This window comes from Phoca vitulina, unplaced genomic scaffold (genome assembly GCF_004348235.1).
Source record: "Phoca vitulina isolate PV1807 unplaced genomic scaffold, GSC_HSeal_1.0 scaffold9, whole genome shotgun sequence".
Taxonomy (NCBI): Eukaryota; Metazoa; Chordata; class Mammalia; order Carnivora; family Phocidae; genus Phoca; species Phoca vitulina.
This window is the reverse complement of record NW_022589712.1, coordinates 55,089,644-55,111,299: the sequence shown is the minus strand read 5'-3', so window position 1 is coordinate 55,111,299 and position 21,656 is coordinate 55,089,644. Positions and strand designations below refer to the sequence as shown.

Here is a 21,656-nt window from a genome sequence, read left to right as displayed (position 1 = left end):
CACACCTACTATACTTTTACTTGTCATGTAGTATTTTTTGAATAGTAACAGAAATAACATTATTTTTGTTGAGATAAAAACTGTAAGTAAAGAAAGAAAAGTCTACAAGGGCAATCCATGAATCCAAGAAAGCCTTACCTATTAACAAAGCATTTTAAAACTTCATCATGTTTGCAGACAAATTCAATGAAACGGGGTGAAGTCATTCTGTGGAGGATAAAAAAACAATCAGAACACACAGAAATTGGTGATACAGCAAATTTGATAACTATGTATAGAATTGGACTGGCTTCTAGACAGAAAAAAAAAAGATTTGGGTTTGGACTAAATTTGAGAAACTGAGGCATGCCCAGTCAATTTATAAGGTTAAAAAATATATATATAACTTTTCTTTAACAGAGGATATGCCCAACTTTTTAAAAACCTTGAAATTTTATTTTATTTTTTAAAACCTTGAGATTTTAAACGTCTCTGCTCTATACATTTTGAATACATAATTAAGTAATCCTATACAAAGTGACATTCACCATTCTACATGTTAATAACTTATATAATGCTTAAAACTCAAATATTTTAAGAATAGTATAAGTGTCCTACAACAAGATCAAAACAGAACCTAAAATCAACAAATTATTATTTGTTGTTACTGAAATTATAAAAAAATCATAGCTTTTCTTCATCTACCAGAAAAGGAAATAATAAGCAGAAACCTTCTTACCCTGGAGGCATCTGACAAGAACAGCACATGTAAAAAGCTTGAATGACAGCACTTAGCCGGTTAGCTGTCATAGAAATAACATCCTGACAGTCTGCACTGGCTTCCTGTTTCCCTCCAAGAGCATCTGGTTTAGATTCCCCTGTGCCAGTGGATAGATTTTCATAGCTCCCAGGTCCTGGAGGTTCAAATGGAGGAATGGAAGTACCATCTTGATCTTGGCCTTTTTGTTTCAGTAAAATAGAAGTGATATCCGTTGAGTCCTTTTTGTTTTTCATCAGTTCTGTAGCTATTAAAACTAGCCATTCATCTAATGAGTGCCAAAGCAATTCGAGAGGCTAGGAGAAAAAAAAGAAGTGTTTTTTAAACATCATTCTTAAACTCCAGGAAAAAAACTCACACAGCCAAACAAATAATATAAAAGAGAAAATTTATCCTAGATACTTCTATTTTCCCATGTTAATGTGATAGCAATGCCTAAAGGTAAGTAACAAAAACATATGAATGCCACATAAATAATTTCTTTGCTTATAGCAAAAATTTAATTTGCATTTATTTATTCCTTGGAATAAAAAGGTAAAACTAAAATCTAACAAAAAAATTTATAAGCAATCTTTCCTCTTTTAAAATTTTCAAATATTTAGCTTTAAAAACATATGCTACTTTTATACATACAATCCCCCAACCTTTACTATATTCATGTGTTAACAATTTTCAATTATAAATCTTTTCTCAATTAAAAAAATCAGAATTCCAAAAAAAAAAAAATTAGAATTCCTAAAAAGCTTAATAAACAGCTTAGTTTTGGGGTGCCTGCCTGGCTCAGTCAGTGGTGCATGCAACTTGATCTTAGGGCTGTGAGTTCAGAGCCCCACACTGGATGTAAAGATTATTAAAAGAAATAAATAAACTTAAAAAAAAAAGTTTACTGTGCTCTTTTCTTCACATGTAATTCAGATTTTGAAAATGTATAGCACGAAATTTAAAAATATGATGTCGTATTTATATATATACACACATATACATGTTTTCACACACATATACACAAAATCCATCTCTAATAACTAGTAACTATCAAATACTGACTAGCAAATTCTTAATCCCAACTAAAGATTAACAGCTTAAAAAAGAAAAAGGGAGGGAGAGAGTAAACTATTTCTTATTTCTACACTATTTAAAATATTCCTTTTAGGAATAATGAAATGTCTTTTGTAAATAAACAGCAAATGAAGTTTCCTTTTTAAAATATTATGTAATCACAAAAGCTACAAAAGGACTAAGTACTGAAGAAGATGAAATATATGCATCATCCCTAATAATTAGTAATTTTTAACAAGGAGAAATATTATCAAAAGATATGCTACCAGGGATCTAATATACAATATTAGATTACTAGTTATCAATACTGTACTGCTTACTTGAAAGTTGCTATGAGAGTAAAGTTTTAATGTCCTCACCATAACAACAGGAAAATGGTAATGTGAGTTAAGGATGTGTTAACTGACCTTATTGGGGTAAACATTTTGCAGTACACACGTGTCAAATTATCACACTGTACACCTTAAGCTTATGCAATGTTATATGTCAGTTATATCTCAATAAAACTGGGGGAGGGAGGGAAGGACCTGCTAGAACATTTTTAACCCCAAATAAAAATTAACAGTTATGGGGGGGGAGCAAGGATAGCAGTTAAATGTTCCTTCATTCCTACACTATTTTAAATATTCCTATTGACACCGAGATCATAACCTGTAACCAAAGGCAGTCGCTTAACCAAGTGAGCCTCCCAGGTGCTAAATACTCCTACTGAGAATATAAACTGTCTTTCTGCAAACGAATGTAAAAGTTAATCTTACTTTTTGTTTCTTATAGGATCACAGAATGCTACAAATTAGACCATGTGCTTCAGAAAGACCCATGCCTACAGTATTTCAACCAAAAGAAATGATGTTACTTTTAAAGATTAAAATATTAAAATCTTACTTCATGGAAACAGATTCCACAACTATATTTGGAAGTTTAGGAAATATTTAAATAACCTGTTCTTCCAGGAAATTCTTCACAATTATTTTCTAACAAATTCCTCTGCTATATGTTCAGTCTTTCTTCAGGTTTCCAGAACATTCTCTCTGAGAGTATTTGACTTACTGAATTTGCAAACAATTAAATCAGCCCTAAGTCTTCACCATAACATTAAACCAAAAAGCAGAAAACAAAACAAAATAAAGCAAAAAGTCCGCACTATCACCAACAAAAACCTACTTCCTTCATTCAACAAATATTTAGTTAGTACATACTTGGTAACAAGTAAGCAGAGTGAGAAACTAATTATACTCTCTCTGAGGTTGAAATAAGCACCCCTGACCCCCACAAAGAGGGCTTTTCCATGGTTAGGCAAAGCAGTTGGGAGATTCAGGATCCCTGAGCTGCTTAAAGGAAGGGCAAGAAGCACCACCAGCTGCCGTAAACACTGACATGCACCAAAAATGTCTTAATTCTCCTCATGAGCAAAGCAAACACACTGTAAAAGATGAAAAAGAACTTTTTATGTCAGCAAAACTTTTAGTTTTACATCACAAAATGAACTTCCAAAACATAAAGAACAGGTGGTAACTTCTTGAAACCAACACAGTGGATAGAGATGAAGCCTAAGGCAAGAAATGATAAACCTGCTGCTCACACAGATGAGAGCACTGAGCCTGAACGAACAGCAATCCTATTTTTAAATACTGACAATGTGTAAAAATTAAAGGCAAATTTTGAATAATCCAGAAATAATTTTTTTAAACTCAGATCTGTGTAAAAATGGTAGTTCTAGAAAGAGTTTTCAGTAAAGGAACACAGCAAAAATTAAAAAGAGAATAAGGGAAAAAAAGAAGTAGTAAGTCATCTTAGGCCTTTCTTTACTTTTCTCTTTTTCCTATCTTTTCTTTCTTCATTCACACATGCATTAAAACCAAATTCCAACCTCGAGGTATTTTTACCTAAAGAGTTGCCCCTTGGAAGATTCGTTCAGAAAGTTCATGCCTCAATAACCAAAAGAATACTGTGAAAATAGCTTTAATTTCTAACTGTGGTAGCAGCCACAGATAAAAAGGATTAAAATAAATTTTTAAAATTAAAAATAAGCCATTGCAAAGCTTATCTATGATGCTTTCTATATCCATAAATAATAATAGAAAACTTTAGATAAGCTACAAAGCAACATATATATCAACTATTACTGAAAAATGAGTCAATGACTATGGAAGCCATTAGCAGGCTTCTTGGCATTGTGAAATACTGCTTCATTTCATATTACTGAATGGTCTTCACTACAGAAATATATTCTACACATAGTAACAATGTTATGACAATCATACACAGTTCTCAAAACATTTTAAGATCTATTTCAAAACTATAACATATAATCTCAGACTTATCGGACAATTTTAAAAAATTTAAGATCCATATACCAAAGTGAGATACAAATTTGACAGGAAAGTATTACTAACTTAAGTTCTTTAATAGTAACTTGAAGTTTTCTGTTAGTCTATTCTCAATTTGATAATGTCAAATGTTATAACCCAGAAGATAAGATTTTAAAGTTAAAAGTTTCTCAATCTTTCCTGGCTTCCAAATTTTTCCCAATTATAACTCTACGAAAGTGTTAATAGTCACAGCTTACTATTCACACACACACGCGCACACACACACACAGCATATCAAGACTCAGGAAACCTAAATTGTCTTCCCCATGCTCACACTGCTTCAATAATCATAACTACCTTCTCCTTCAGATGCCCCAAAGTTCCCAAAGCACTAGATAAAAATCTCTTAACACTGAAAAAAAATGGCTAAGTGTTAAGATTAACTTAAAGGATTTATAAGATAAATCAGAAAACTAATAACAGGATGTTAAACAATTTCACCTACTAAAACCACATGGCCTATAAACCCACTCATTCTTAATGGAAAACCCATTAGTTAATCCTAACAATAAAGTGACATGTTAGAGTACCTAGTTAATGAAATGGAAAGTAGGGATCAATTGCTACCTTAGACAAAATGTGGTAAAAATTAAAATGGTATTTCCAGTCTAGCATTGCAGGAACTCAGGAAATGGTTACGATCTTTACAACTGTGAATCACCCCACAATGAACAGAAGACTTTATATAAATAGACGACAATGTAGTTTTTCTTTTTTATCCTTGTAAGCTGGAGGGCAGATCATTTTGTCATCCTCGTCTACATTTAATTCATAAAATTATATGAAAGAGACTATAAGTTTTTAATAGTAACAGCTAATGTTTTTTTAAAAAATTAGGTGAGTTATGGGCACCTGGGTGGCTCAGTCGTTAAGCGTCTGCCTTCGGCTCAGGTCATGATCCCAGGGTCCTGGGATTGAGCCCCACCTTGCGCTCCCTGCTCAGCGGGAAGCCTGCTTCTCCCTCTCCCACTCCCCCTGCTTGTGTTCCCTCTCTCGCTGTCTCTCTGTCGAAAAATAAATAAAATCTTTTAAAAAAAAAAATTAGGTGAGTTTTGTAATAAAAATATTTTACCAAAGTGAAAGGTCAAAATTTAAGAGAAAATAAGTGGTCAGAGGCAAAAGAAGTTGTCAATAATGCAGAAAGCAATAACTTAAGAAAAAAAAGAAACTAACAAATGAAAAAAATAGAAAAAAAGAACTTTTGTATTATATATGTCATTGATATATCACAATCAAAACGGAGTTTAGATACCATAAAAGAAAAGCTCAAAGAAAACCAATGACACCCTTTCCTACTCTGTTATACCTGTACTGATGGGCCAGATAGAAAACTAACATTTTAAATCAAGCATTAAATTCCTATACAGAGGCTACGAATTAGCACATTACTTATTTTCTGATATCATTAGGAAACACAGCAGACTTAAATTTTAACAACAAAAAATCAGGCAATAGTATATATAACCTACATGCAATTTGGATAAGAGTGACTGTATCTACACCTGATTTGATTTTCTATTCATTACAGATAAGTAGAAAGGATAAGCAGAAAATCAAATCAAGCCTAGATTTAGTAACTAACAGCATGGGCCACACCAGAATACATTAAGAACAACTGCAAGTAATGTGAATGTTTAAGCAGTAAAAGTCACTTAAAACAGCACTGACAAAACAGTAGATCAATAATTAGATTCAAATTTTGCAAGGACAGTAAATTATCACTCCAAACTAGTGCTGAAGAAGTGTTATGTGAAAAGCCAAAATTTGAATTGCAAGAAGATGTATAACTGACTTCTTCCAGGAGGTGGCACAATAGGGGAAAAAAAAGGAAGGAAAAAGAATCTCTCTCTCACGCACTCACACACACACAGCTGAAAACTCTGTCCTACACTAATTCTTTAAAAAACAGTGAAGCAGACAAACAGATGCAAGACACACATACCTTTCTAAAAGCCTCTCATACCTATTTTAGTAGATTCTATTAAAGAATCCTATTTTAGTAGATTCTATTAAAGAATCTACTAGTGTCAAAATGCTTACAAAACACTTATTTGTAAGTGTCTGCCAAAAAAATTTCCACGTAAGAAAAAAATCATTTAGCATAGGTCATTAGTTTTACTTCAAATTTTAAAGACCGTAAAGCTGTCAATCATAACTAGTTTTTGAGGAACTGGCACATAAAAATATTTGTATCACTTTTTGGATAGACAACCTATATTTATACTCAAAAGACTAAAGAAATATAAGCCTTTGTGAACCCAAAAGCAAATTTTATACGATGAAAATCTCTTAGGATAAATTACCTTTAAAAAAATAACATGAAAACAGTTACAAAGTTACACATTTGTCCAACATCTGAGTTATTTAAAAATATAATGCCACAAAAAAAGCCTTAACAATAGCAATTATAGCCATGTTCATTTTGCTTAATTCATAAAACTGTAATTTAATTTGGGTAGCAACATTGTCTTGGGTCTTACAGGAAACAGCTGAAGCAATACAAAATATTTTAAGAAAATATGGGGCACCTGGGTGGTTCAGTTGGTTAAGCATCTGCCTTCAGCTCAGGTCATGATCTCAGGGGTCCTGGGATGGAGCCCCGCCACGGGCTCTCTGCTCAGTGGGGAGCCTGCTTCTCCCTCTGCCTCTGCCCTCCCGCCACCACCGCCCCCCCATTCATGCTCTCTCCCTTCAAAAAAAAGAAAAGAGAAAGAAAGAAAATATCTCAATGATTTTTCCTTGAAGTGATCTCAAGAATTAACTGGTAGTAAACCTAGGAAATGAAAGTAATCTTACTTCAAAAACACATACACAGACACACACACATACCACACATATGATAATAACCTCTAAATACAAACTAGGTATTTTCAGAGGGGAGGTGGGTGAGGGGATGGGTTAAACAGGTGATGGGGATTAAGGAGTGCACCTGTCATGATGAGCATCAGGTGATGTATGGAACTGCTGAATCACTATATTGTATACCTGAAACTAACATTAACACTGTATGTTAACTAACTGGAATTAAAATAAAAAACTTAAAAAATAAATGGACACAAGGAAAAAAAAGAAAACTAGATATTTTCTTTCCTTCTGAAGAATTTTTTTTTAAAAAAGCATGACGCCGCATACTGTCACATTTAAAACCTTTAATCCAATAAAAATGTAGATTTAAATAATAAATATCTTTACCCTTTAGAATACAACACTAATAGAATTAAAATGTTAGTTTTAAGAAAAATATAGAAAACTCACCACTTAAGATTGCTGCTGATTAGACAGAAACGAAAGGGGAAAGGTGTGCCTAACTTAAAAGTGGTATGAGTATGAATCGAACTTTGTGAGGTTTCTGACTAATGAATGCATGTTTTATCAAATTCATCTCTTTTTCAATTATCTTCCTAACAACATCATGTACTTTTCTGACCTTGAACACCTGGCTTCTTGGAGTTTTATTCCCGTTGTAGCTCAAATCGATTCCATTACTGGGAGAGGATGGACCAATTCGAAAGACATGACAAAATATCCTCACAATCCTTAAAAGGCTCTTCATTTGAGCATCATAATTACTAGATAGGCTGAAAATAAAAATTAAAATATGAACAGGTTAGGTGGAATAAAACAAATTATATTTTAAAATACTTAAGACCTTTTTGTCACACTGACCATGGGTTTCCTAACATAACTAGCAAAATTCCTATCATGATAGGGTTCGAATGTTTTTTTAATAGGAAGTTGCTATACATTACTTGAATTGCATATGAATGAATTATTAATGTTTAAGCACCCAGAATATAACTGATAATCAAAGCATAAAAATATGAAGTAAAGGACCACTGTTAAACAGTTTCTTGAGGCACCAACTTAAGGCAATCTCCAATTTCCACTTCCAAAAGTATGTATGTAAATTACACTGAGTCTTTAGAACTCTGAGAACATTTCACAGAGAAACAATGATAGAAATGTTATGCTCTTAAGTCAACCCACAACTCAACTGAAGAAGCTGAACTTTCTACTCTCCTATCCATAACCTCATTTCCCCACCTCTCCCCAGAACAGTAACCAATTGTTCATGTACAGTAGAATATTTACAAATTGAATAATCTTAAAGTTACTATCAGCAAGGGTGGTTCTCTACATAATGGGTAGTCTTATGACTCTACATAAATATAGAATATACATCCCACTATGAAAAAAAAAGAAAAACTCAAATCCAATTGACTATAATATAGACCTCCTTTGACAAATCAAAAAGCCCTTCAGAATCTTATAGTGCCTGGGGATTGTTCATCATTACAAATATCAATCAACTACCCCTCCACAGAGAAACTGTAGGAGTTAGGCTAAATCTTTACTGAATCTAATGACAGATCTTAAAAAAAGTAGTCGTTGTTGCTCAGGGGGTGGTTTTATTTTGAAATCTCTAACATCAGTTATCTTGGGTTTTTTGGGGGGGGGGTTTTGTTGTTTTTTAAAGATTTTATTTATTTATTTAATTGACAGAGACAGAGAGAGCAGGAACACAAGCAGGGGGAGTGGGAGAGGGAGAAGCAGGTTTCCCGCTGAGCAGGGAGCCCGATGCGGAGCTTGATCCCAGGACTCTGGGATCATGACCTGAGCCGAAGGCAGCCGCTTAACCAACTGAGCCACCCAGGCGCCCAAGCAGGGAGAGTGGGAGAGGGAGAAGCAGGTTTCCCACTGAGCAGGGAGCCCGATGCGGGGCTTGATCCCAGGACCCTGGGTCATGACCTGAGCTGAAGGCAGCCGCTTAACCAACTGAGCCACCCAGGCGCCCCTCTAATCAGTTATCTTGTATTACAACAGTTGCTCAAAAGCAGAGTAAAGAGTTACATAAACTTTTGGGCAGAATGGTATGATTGTCTTTGTATACATTAATTATCAAAGCTTACCCTATCTTTCCCTAAGTGTATTTTACTTAGCTCACTAAAATTTTCCTCTACGATATTTTTAGGTATCCTTTAACATTAAAAAAAGTTAAGGATTAAACTGAGAGTTCTAGAGGGGAGGGAGGTAGGGGGATGCGTTAGCCTGGTGATGGGTATTAAAGAGGGCACGTACTGAATGGAGCACCAGGTGTTATACGCAAACAATGAATCATCAAAAACTAATGATGTAATAATGTATGGTGATTAACATAACATAAAAAAAATTTGAGAGAAAAAAAAGTCAAGGATTAGGTTGATGGGGAGATGGGCAAAACAGGTAACAGGGATTAAGAGGTACGAACTTCCAGTTATAAAAATAAGTCAAGGAGATGAAAAGTACAGTATAGGGAATATACTCAATAATATTGTAATAACGTTGTATGGTGACATATAGTGACTATACTTATGGTGAGCACTGAGTAATGTACAGAACTGCTGAATCACTGTGTATCTTGTACACCTGAAACTAATATAACGTATGACAACTACACATCAATAATAATAATAAAAAAAGGAATTAATAATGTGGAAATAGCAAATGCCTACTGCTAAAAGTATTCCAGTGTGGTAAGTGCCAAATAGAGGGTATTTTCTATCCTGGTGACATGTGAACCCAAAATTTTCTGACATTTTCACTTCAATATTCATGTTGTTTCTCATTGTAAGAATAATGAAATTGTTAAAAAACGGTCAATAAAAATTAGCTATCAGTTACAAGTGTTAGTAAAATATAACAGTTACTGCTATCCATGCTGTATTGAATTGGAACAGCTCTATCACATTAGCAAAACTTGCTTTAGTAACTTTGAATCAAATGGGTATAGAATTACTACTTTAGCTTGTACTGATTTTTACGTATTTGTCTTTATGAAGTGTTTCTAATTTTATATCCTAAGATTGATGAGAATGACAAAATAGAAATGTAGTTTGGCTGAAACTATTTCCTTCTTTGTGTTGTGACTCTTGGAAAAGTTAACTATGATGACTCAAATTCTTCCATGAGAAAGAGGTGAATCTGACTTTCCTCTGTAAAATTACCATATACATAAAGATTTAAGTACCTGATCTAGGACACACATCATGAGTTATCTTAAGTATTTTCTTACACAGTGGAATCTGAATATCACTATCAATTATTAATACAGTTTAATAATTTTATTTACTGTACCCTTTAAACTTCTTCCAAGCTGATTCACTGGATCTAAAAAATGTTATTTTTCACTTTACAACCAGTGAAATATCTCTTTAGTATTAAACAAAAAGATCATAAATCCAAACTTCATTATATCCTTCTCCATTTGATTATAAAATGGTAATTTCTTCCCAAGCCGTGAGGTGTCTCAATGTAAAAGTTTTAACATTAGTTTCCTAATGCAAAGCCCTATCGATATACTTACCTTTGGTTTACGTAAGAGTATACTTTCATTCAGTGTCTCACTAAGCAAACAGCTATAATTTCTCTGTTCATTTGCACACTGATAACTATCTTTATCTTTAATCAAAAGTATACAGAAAGCAAGATAACTAACTTATTTAGTGAAACACAACATTATGTGCAAAAGGGCCTTCAGTAGATATTTATTATCTTTAGTAAATATTCCTAGAATCAGTTAGACAAAAGGCTATCAGCTTTTTCAAAAGTAAGCTAAATAACATCTATCACTAAATACATATTTGAATCAGTTTCCTTAATTAAAATTTCTATTAAAGTACGTGGCCAAAATTATATCACATTGTGGGTTAAGAAACATAAAATGATTCACAAATGAATAAACAAAAGGGAGACAATTTGCTGAAGTACCATGAAACATAAACTGGCAGAGGAGAATAATTTATATTTGAGATCCTCTTAAGCCTCTACATTGGCAATTGTGAGATAATAGAAAACATATATATTGGTCTCTACTCCTGGTTGCTGGCACAGAGTTCCTAAAACCCTCATAATTTCTTAAGTGATAAGAGCACTAGGAGCATCTTTTGTCCTAATATTTGGTCTTTGACCCCATTTCCTGACATAGAGTTCCTAAATCCTTTGTAATTTCCTGGGTGACAGCAATGTCTTTTGTTCTACTCAGGTGACTCTCTGTGGGCTCCTGGATGAAGTCATGATTAGAAGCTTGGAATTTCCAGCGCCACACCACAATCTCCAAAAAGGGGAGAGGGCCTGGAAATGCAGTTAATGACCAACATGCCTACAAGATAAAGCCTTCACAAAAAGCCCAAAATACGGGGTTCGGGGAGCTTCCAAATCTAAGAGGAAAGAGGTCATGAGAACCTCTGATTTGAAGTGAAGTCAGACAGAAGGTGTGGGTAACCTGGGGACCTACTACTTGCAATTGGCATCTGAAAGTGGGAGCAGTCTCATAGGAATGAGCCCTTAACCTATGAGATCTGATATATCTCTAGATGGACAATTGTCAAAGCTGAGTTAAACTGTACACCAGCTGATGTCTAAAGAATTTCTTGGTATGGGGAATAAAAAACCCACACATCTGGTGAGCACGGTAGAAGTGCAAGAATAAAGGAGAAACACAGGATTTCCCAAAAGAGTAAACAATACAATAAATTCTAATAAAATACTAATAACCAATACTCACTACCAATCTCAAAAAAAAGATACTTAGAGCCCCAAAATGGCCATAATTAACAGATTTCACAGAGCATACGAAAAGTAGCACTATAAGCAGTGAGGCAAGTACATATTGGCAAAATTGTTTTAAAACCTGTTATGGTCATGGCTCCCTTTTTCCCATTCTACTTCCATTCCACTAATCTCCTTGTTACTTTTAAGAGCTAGATTGTAACCCAGAATCTGCTCTCTATTAGTGAGAATAGGAATCCTGGTTCTTCTATGTGTTATCTTGGTAAATGGTTAAACTTCAGTTTTCTTCTATGTCAAATGGAAATAACTACCTAAATAACAAAATTACTGTGAGGTTTAAATGAAATAATGTGAATGTTCCTTAGCTAGTGCCTGGTTAATAAGTATTAAAGGTAAACTTAAAAACATAAATACATAAAAACAGAGGCTTTCTCATTACTGTGGAAAAGCAAAAAATAGGACAAAGACTTAAATAGAAAAAAACAGGTCAGTTTTCTAATGTAAGAAATGTAGAGTACTGGGGCGCCTGGGTGGCTCAGTTGGTTAAGCGTCTGCCTTCAGGTCCTGGGATCGAGCCCCACGTCAGGCTCCCTGCTCAGTGGGGAGTCTGCTTCTCCCTCTGTCCCTTGCCCCCACTTGTGCTCTGTCTCTCTCAAATGAATAAATAAAACCTTTAAAAAAAAAAAAAAAGAGGGCACCTGGGTGGCTCAGTCGTTAAGCGTCTGCCTTCGGCTCAGGTCATGATCCCAGGGTCCTGGGATCGAGTCACACATCGGGCTCCCTGCTCCACGGGAAGCCTATTCTCCCTCTCCCACTCCCCCTGCTTGTGTTCCTTCTCTCGCTATCTCTCTCTGTCAAATAAATAAATAAAATCTTTAAAAAGAAAGAAAGAAAGAAATGTAGACTATTTATAATAACCATAATCATTATCTCCGGGATTTTTCCATTTATATAATCATCATCATCATCTCTACTATGTGCGAGACAATATGCTTGGCACTTTATAGTACCTTACCATTGTATTTTTATAATTCATTAAGAAGATATTTAATACCATTTTCCAACAAGGAACTAAAATCCTGACCAGGCTGTAAATTAAGTATAGGGAGAGATCTTATCTGTTTTATTCACAATCACCTACCAGATGGCCTGGTGGATAGCAGGCATTCAGAAACATGTATTAGATATATGGGTAAATGATAAAGGTAAACTCAAAACAGTTACTTGCTGAGATCACACAGCAAACAGTGATATCTGGATTTAAACCTGAGTCTGGCTGACTCCCAAGCCATGCCTTTATTTAGTATGTCTGAATTGTAGAAAGTCCTCATCAAATAAATGGATTAATAGAAATGACTAAATAAAACAAGAGCATTATATAAAGCTGAAATTCAATGAATTCAATAAACAACCTAAAGTAGTCTCAAAGGTAGAAACTAAAAAAAAAAAAAAAAAAACAGCAAATGCTATAGTGAGTAGAAATGCTGAAGAAAGATGTAATGGATAAAAGAACACAAGGGGGTGACCCTGGTATCATGAAAGGTAAGGGGCCTAGCAAAGATCCTTTTAAATAAACAGTACAGAGTGTGATTCTGGTCTGAAGGAAGACAGAAACAAAGGGCTATCATAATGGACTCAACAATGTAGCCAATTTATAAAAACAGCATGGAGTTGGGAGGAAGAAACTCCAGTTGCAACCACAGAGATGAGAGAAGACTGTGACCCATTCTAAGACTGTCAATGTCTTAAGAGAAGTGAAAAGAAAACTGCAAAGGGGAAAGCATCCAAATTAGAAGTAGGCCAAATTTATAAGCTAAGAAAAAACACATTAACCATTTCTAAATGACTGTTTATCCTTAAGATTTGAGAAAGAGAACATGTGTGCGTGAGCACAAGCAGGGTGAAAAGCAAAGGGAGAGGGAGAGAGGGAATCCGAAGCCGACTCCACACAGAGAATGGAACCCAAATAGGGCTCAATCTCATGACCCTGAGATCACAACCTGAGCCGAAATCAAAAGACGCTTAACCAACTGAGCCACCCAGGTGCCCCTAAGTGGCTGTTTATTCCTAATTGGGGCAGCTAACCATATACAGTGAAGTATAGTTGCAGGAAAATACAATACATATAAATGCAAGTAATATAAAGGCATTACCTCCATGGATATAGCAATGAGCCATTAAAACCATAGCATCTTTTGGAAAGAATAAAGAACTGAATGAAGGGGGACAGTTTAGGGCAAAAACTTTATAAGGGGTCATGAGGGTATACTGAGAGGCTGAACAGTAGCCCATACACAGAGTTCTATAAATTAGTGATCAACATTCCTAAACTATTTTCTTGGGGGAAGGACCAAAAAAAAAAAAGACTCCTAAACTTTCTTGATTATTCTTCATGTACAATTTACTTAGGACTAATCTATCATTTTATAGGATTTTAGACACTTATGTCCAAATCCACTTAAGTAACTCTCTACTTTTAGTCCCTCTAGAGAAACTAAAGTCTCTCAGTAATAGTTGATTGCCCTGGTCTTTTAAAACGAAACAATAATAAATCAGCAAATTTTTAAAACACCTTCGCACTGACAAAAACATCAAACAAAATAAACCATTCCCAGAAAAGCCTGAAAGGAGACAAAGGTGACAGATACTGCTACCTATTGATTTGCTTATATTTTGGAACACTTACCTAAGCAGTTTATGCCCATTTGTTGTGGCAACTTCAGCAAGGCTTGTTAGAATCTTTAGGTACTGACTTTCACTTTGCTGAGACAAATGTTCCAGAACTTGCCGCAACTAAATTTTTTACAAATAAAAAAATGTGATTATACAATAATCCATTAAACTTTATCAAGAAATTATATACCTATTAGTTTAAAAAGTATCCCAAAGCCAATTAGCTGAAATCAAGTCCTTTACAGTTATTTTGCCTTGCATAAATTCAAAAGCTAATATAGACATGACATAAAATCCTTTCAAAATCACCCAGTTTTTAAAGCAATGAAAAATGCAAATAGATAGAAATCACCAAATTCAGGGGCGCCTGGGTGGCTCAATCATTAAACGCCTGCCTTAGGCTCAGGTCATGATCCCAGGGTCCTGGGATTGAGCCCCACATCGGGCTCCCCACTCAGCGGGAAGCCTGCTTCTCCCTCTCCCACTCCCCCTGCTTGTGTTCCCTCTCTCACTGTGTCTCTCTCTGTCAAATAAATAAATAAAATCTTTAAAAAAAAAAAAAGAAATCACCAAGTTCATTTACAGAAATTTAATTCCAAACTTCTAAAATATAAGAGAAGTATAAACTCCGCAATTTTTCAGAGTAAAGCTATTATAATACAGAGCTCAATAAACAAGCGATTACCAATGACATTATGATATTCCTCCTGAGATTATTTTCCCCTACCTATGGGGAAAATTCCAATTATTTTAAGCAAAAACCAAAGACCTCGGGGCACCTGGGTGGTTCAGTTGGTTAAGCATCTGACCCTTGGTTTCAGCTCAGATCATGATCTCAGGGTTGTGGGATTAAGCCCCAGGTTGGCTCTGGGCTCAGTGCAGAGTCTGCCTGAGAGTCTACCTCTCACCCTCTCCCCTTGATCGCCCCCCAACACATGTGTGCATTCTAAAATAAATAAGTAAATAAAATCTTTAAAAACAAAACAAAGACCCTGAGGGCAGAAGACTCGTAGGGCTAAATAGCAGCACAAAGTTTATTAATAGCAGCACATACTTTCCTATAACGCAGACAAGCAAATCTGAATCATTAAAATATTTATAATACTAAAATTACTAGGCACATTTTAAAATGCCATATATGCCAAACATGAACAAAAAACCTGTTCATTTACAAGCTACTAGTACAATTACATTACCATGTTTTCTCGGAGATCTTCATTCTGTGTCATTTGAATAATTGTCTGGAAAAGCCTAGGGTGATACTGAATTAATACTTCACATGTCTCTCCATAGCCACCCTAAAAAAAAAAAAAAATTTTTTTTAATTATCTAGGTTCAAAAGAAGTTCCTAATGGAAAACTTATTTCCTCTACACACCAGTCTGACACTAAAGGTGTGGGTTTTCCACACCAAGCAATTCTCCAACTCTCTGTGGACAACAACTGTCATAAAATTTAATTCAATTCTGACGCTAACCCAGAGTTAACACAGACCCCACAGGTTAGGAGCTCAGTCTCATAAAAGTGCCCCCACTTCAGAAGACACTCACAAGTCCAGGCCACCCATACTTCTAACTAACCAACTTTAAGTCAGGAGTTCCCATAAACCACCCCCTCAGGTTTGATAATCTGCTATTTGCTGTTTGATAACAGCTCACAGAATTCAGGGAAACACTTTATTTATTATAAAGGATACAACTCAGAAACAGCCAAATGGAAGAGATGCACAGGGTAAGGTATGTGGGAAGGGGCACAGAGCTTCCATGCCCTCTCTGGGCATGCCACCATCCCACAACTTTGATGTGTTTGCCAACCCAGAAGTTCCCTGAGAACCCCACTGTATACAGGGTTTTTATGGAAGTTCCATTACATAGGCATGATCGATTAAATTATTGGTCGCTGATGACTGAATTCAACCTCCAGTCCCTCTCACCTCCCTGGGAGTCACATGACTGGCTTCCAGGCAATCAGCACCCATCCTGAAGCTATCAGAGGCTTTAAGCCACCAGCCATCTCATTAATGTACAAAAAGACATTCTTATCACTCTGGAGATTCCAAGTGCCTGAGAAGCTCTTGTGTTAGGAACTGAGATAAAGACCAATATATATTTCTTATACTATCACAGTTCCTTTAAAAGATCATATTCTTTAAAAAAAATCATATTCTTTACAGAATAAAAATCTTTGCATCCACCCTCTCATTTGAGGAAAAAAGGTGATTTTACCAGTCTCAGTCTCTATTATAAAGTAAAGGGCTAAGAATATACATTAACAACATACCTGTACACATAAATCCAGAGGCGTTACTCCATTTTTATCTGACAGATATTTAGCTCCTCGTAACAGAAGAATCTGTGCTGTGTCTCTCTGACCGTGACTGTACAGAAGTAAAACCATGTTAAAAAAATTTTTTTTTAATTTAAAGTCTTTCTCTATCAATTATGGACAGTCAATATGAATCAAGAGAAGACTAACAATTTTTAAAAATTGAGAGGAAGATCTGAATTACATCCTCAACATCCAGGAAAACATTTCCCAATGTTAAATCATACCTTCATCACGTAGATAGGAAACTGACTTATTAAATCTTAGAATTGAACTTAGAACACATTACCTACAATAAATCATAACATTTAGGGATAAACAGCTACTACTCAGGCTTATGCTCCATTTTTTTCTTTCAATCATTTCCAACCTTCTTCCTACCACACCCATCCAAGTCTCTAGACCTCTTAGTCAAAAAAAACCTCAATATTCAAAACAAGAGTATATTTTATGGCACTTTAATACTTGGCAAAAAAATAAAAAGGAAGGAAGGAAGGAAGGAAGAAGAAAATACAACTATCAAAATAAGAGAATGAGGGAAGGGTAGGGATTAATTATCCAAAAATACTATCTAGCTTTCAACCTTCATTTTATCAACCCACTCAGTTTGGCTTCTGTTGACAGCTATTTAATCTGATCTAGAATGAACAATGCTCTTATCCACATGCCCATTCTACTTATTCTCTTTCTAGTAGGAGTAAAATTAGTAACCATCATTCTTTCAGCTAGGAGGAAGCTAATTTGAAGACAGTAACCACTAGACTCTAGGTCTCATTATTCAGTGAGCTAATCTGATCCAAGATACTCTAGACAATAAAAAATAAAGTTACAATCCACAGACACTACAGTTGGAAGTTAATTTTACGAAATGCCCAAAGAAGTCATACGGTTTAGAAGAGTATCTAATCAAAAATTTGTTTTGTAGATGACAAAAGCTACTAACTCAAGCACAGGTGAAACTAGAACTCAGATCCCTGTCTTCCAAAACAAGACTCTTCTACGATACCATTATACCCAAACCAGTATGTCATTTCCCAAAGAGAAAGACACACAGATTTCTCAGAGTTAAAAAAAAAAAAAAACCACTCATTCTTTACCACAAAATGACACTGCATAAAGTGTAATTTATAACCAAATGGCATTAAACAATTTAAAATTTTTTAAGTTTAATAAACCCTACTATGAATGTGATGGCAGATATTATAGATATATCACTCTCTCAATACTTTATTGTCATACTGATTACTTAGCTTAATACAAATATCAAGAGGCCAAAACTGGCTTAAGAACAGTGCCTAATTTATTCCAGAAAACCAAGAAACCAAATAAATCAGCAATCTTTCCAAAAGCAACAGTAGGTAGTTTTACTATTGTACATCAAGAAAAGTCTTCATCAAGCATCATTTGTCATTAAGCTGGGAGTACTGGTCAACACATTATATATTAAAGCTAACAGCAAGAGTTTACAATTAACACCATTCTATTCTTTGTAATACCTAAAAATGAAAGCTAAGTGAAAAGAAACTAACTTATTAATTTATTAGAGAGACAGTGTTATCTTTGCTACTACGCTTGATTCTGAAAAACCCAAAATTGCAAAGCTAGTCTGTTCAACTTTAATGACATTTCTTCTATAATTATTTAATATCCATGTGTCCAATCTTTCCAATTAAACTATAAACTTCTTCACAATATATTTGTTCCATAGCACCAAGCACAGTAGTTGGCTTATAACATATATTCAATACATATGTTGAATTATAGTTTTTAACTTCAGGTACCATTCATTTGACAAATAAGCATTAAGTAAAGTAGTGTACTACAGAGAAAAAAAAAGACCTGAATCACAGTTTATTTAGGATCTACTAAATGACAAGCATAATGCTCAGTTCTTTGTACAAAGTCTGACTTAATCCTGACACTATTATAAAATAAGTATTCATTCCATTTTTCAGTTGAAAAAACCATGACTTGAGAAAACCACAGTTATTCAAGATCACAGTTACATGACAGAGGAGAATTTGAATCTAGGTCAGTCTAACTCCAAAATCTTTCATCTATATATTATTCAACCAAGATGAATAAACAGAGTTTGCCCTCAAAGAGTAAACAATTTAGTACTCAAGAGAGTATGGTACAAGGTGCAAGGGGATACATGCTATGAGAAAAATAAAATGGGGATCACACACAATGGACAGACAAGATCACCATGTACAAATGGGACACTGTTGAATATATGTGGTTTTACAAAGTCTCCAAATAATTTTATTTATCATATATAGCAAAAAGGATAATTATCATGAAGGAAAAAGAATACCATTTTGACATTTTTAGAAAACTGGAGTAATTTCTAAAACTACATTAAAATCTCATCTACGATCAGGTAACATTTCATTTCAAAAATAAATTAAAAGCAAGAAACAAGAACTAAAATATATATAAAATCTGCATAACCCGATTAGGGCTTCAAGTGCCTCACCGACAATATTGCACGACATTAAGACTAACCTATAACAGGGGCGCCTGGGTGGCTCAGTGGTTAAGCGTCTGCCTTCAGCTCAGGTCATGATCCCAGGGTCCTGGGATCGAGCCCCGCATCGGGCTCCGCGCATCGGGCTCCGCGCATCGGGCTCCGCGCATCGGGCTCCGCGCATCGAGCTCCCTGCTCAGCGGGAAGCCTGCTTCTCCCTCTCCCACTCCCCCTGCTTGTGTTCCCTCTCTTGCTGTGTCTCTCTCAGTCAAATAAATAAAATCTTAAAAAAAAAGAAAAAAGACTAACCTATAACAAACTGCTCAGAGTGTTGCATAAAAGATTTTTCAGTCCAAATAACTGCAAAAATTTGCCCAGTGAACAAATATTCTTTACAATTCAACTATTTTTTTTTTTATATTGATTGAGATAATAGTCCCTTCAAGGAAATGCCAATGCATTCTCTGGAAACTAAGTTGGCAAAGATTTAATAAGAAAGCTATAGTACTTCTAATGCATTTAGAAGTGATTTTTCAAGCACCTTCAGTCTCCTAATTTTAGGCTTTCAAGGATATGATCTGAAAACTTGGCTAAAGTGCATATAGCACATATACTGCAGTATTTTTCTGGAACAACTTATAAAACAAAGAGACTGTATTTTCTAATAGTCTTTCCTATTCTAAAGTTTACAATTTTGAGTCTCTGGCTGTTTTATATGGCTTTGATTGTGAACTGAAAGAAGTTGCTTGGCAGTAGCTACAAATCCATGTTCAGAATCACACCTTTTTCTATTTCTCTACTGCAGATGTCTATAATTACATAAACATCTCACTAGTTTACTGTATCTATATAATCCCAGCTAACTCTCACTTTTCCTTTTTTTTTAAGATTTTATTTATTTATTTGACAGAGAGACAGACACAGCAAGAGAGGGAACACAAGCAGGGGGAGTGGGAGAGGGAAAAGCAGGCTTCCCGCTGAGCAGAGAGCCCAATGCGGGGCTCGATCCCAGGACCCTGGGATCATGACCTGAGCCAAAGGCAGACGCTTAACGACTGAGCCATCCAGGCGCCCCCTCACTTTTCCTAATAGAAAAAAGTTATCCCAGATATAGAAAATACTTGAAAATCATTATACATCCAAACCTTTATTTAAGAACTCAGGGGAATGGGAAGCATACAACTGAAAATAAAACCAATCTAGCAATTTAAAGACTTGAGGCATTTGTAAATACTATATAAAAGTCCTAGGGGTGCTTGGGTGGTGCAGTTGGTTAAGCAACCAACTCTTTGTTTGGCTCAGGTCATGATCTCAGGGTCGTGGGATCAAGCCCTGCAATGGGCTCTGCACTAAGACTCCTTCTTCCTCGGGGCACCTGGGTGGCTCAGCCGGTTAAGCATCTGCCTTTGGCTCAGGTCATGATCCCAGGGTCCTGGGATTGAGCCCCGCATCGGGCTCCCTGCTCAGTGGGGAGTCTGCTTCTCTCTCTCCCTCCCCCCTGCTCGTGCTCTTAAAAAAAAAAAAAAAAAAAAAAAGACACTGTCCCTCTCCCCTCCATGCACTCACTCTCTGGCTCTCTCTAAAATAAATAAATAAATCTTAAAAAAAAAAAAAAAAAAGTCCTAAAAATAGGGGCGGCTGGGTGGCTCAGTCAGTTAAATATCTGATTCTTGACACTGGCTCAGGTCATGATCTCAGGGTCATGAGATCAAGCCCTGTGTCGGGCTCCATGCTGGGCTTGGAGCCTGCTTAAGATTCTCTCTCTCCTGGGCACCTGGGTGGCTCAGTTGGTTAAGCATCTGCCTTTCACTTAGGTCATGATCCCAGGGTCCTGGGATAGAGTCCCACGTCAGGCTCCCAGCTCAGCAGGGAGTCTGCATCTCCCTCTGCCTCTGCCGCTCATCTCTCTCTCTCAAATAAATAATCTTAAAAACAAAAAAAGATTCTCTCTCCCCCTCTCCCTCGCCCCCCCAAAAAAAGTCCTAAAAACAAAGCTGCCTAAAAATGGGGGTGGGACGGGGGGAATCATTGTGTGCCTATAGTACACATGAAAGAAAGCTAATGAATTATGTATTATGCAAAATGCCTAGAGGAAAAAAGTGGCTGGGAAATAGTTCCTATCATAATTTTAGGTCAAAATCAGTTTGAAAATGACTCATTCACAGCAGCACTACATAATTAAATATGGCTCAGAATGAGAATATAAGTAACAAAAAGAAAAAAAACGAAAAGGTCTGTATGGTGAAAGAAGAATACTATTTCTCAGAATAGAAATCTTGTATAGCAATAAAACTGAGGACAACCATACTTTGTGCTCACTGAGGAGTGGAGAACTGTGCTACAGTTTAGTAGGCACTTACTAACGACTAAGTGCAAAATACCCTGCCAGATGCTTTCTATAAGCCATCTTATTTAATTCTCACTATAGTCCCACAAGCCAAATAGCAGCATTTCCA

General features: G+C 35.6%; 1 protein-coding gene across 4 annotated transcripts in view; it reads right to left on the bottom strand.

The window, feature by feature from the left end:
* The window catches only part of HACE1 (HECT domain and ankyrin repeat containing E3 ubiquitin protein ligase 1), a 103,531-nt gene that overhangs the window by 43,354 nt on the left and 38,521 nt on the right, over positions 1-21,656 (bottom strand). For all 4 annotated transcript variants that reach the window (XM_032408156.1, XM_032408159.1, XM_032408157.1 and 1 more), the window contains 6 exons: positions 16,686-16,782; positions 15,603-15,704; positions 14,420-14,526; positions 7,613-7,763; positions 719-1,053; positions 139-207 (listed from right to left, as the gene is read on the bottom strand). In XM_032408156.1, coding sequence (XP_032264047.1) covers positions 139-207; positions 719-1,053; positions 7,613-7,763; positions 14,420-14,526; positions 15,603-15,704; positions 16,686-16,782 — 861 coding nt within the window. The remainder of the gene's footprint in view (positions 1-138; positions 208-718; positions 1,054-7,612; positions 7,764-14,419; positions 14,527-15,602; positions 15,705-16,685; positions 16,783-21,656) is intronic.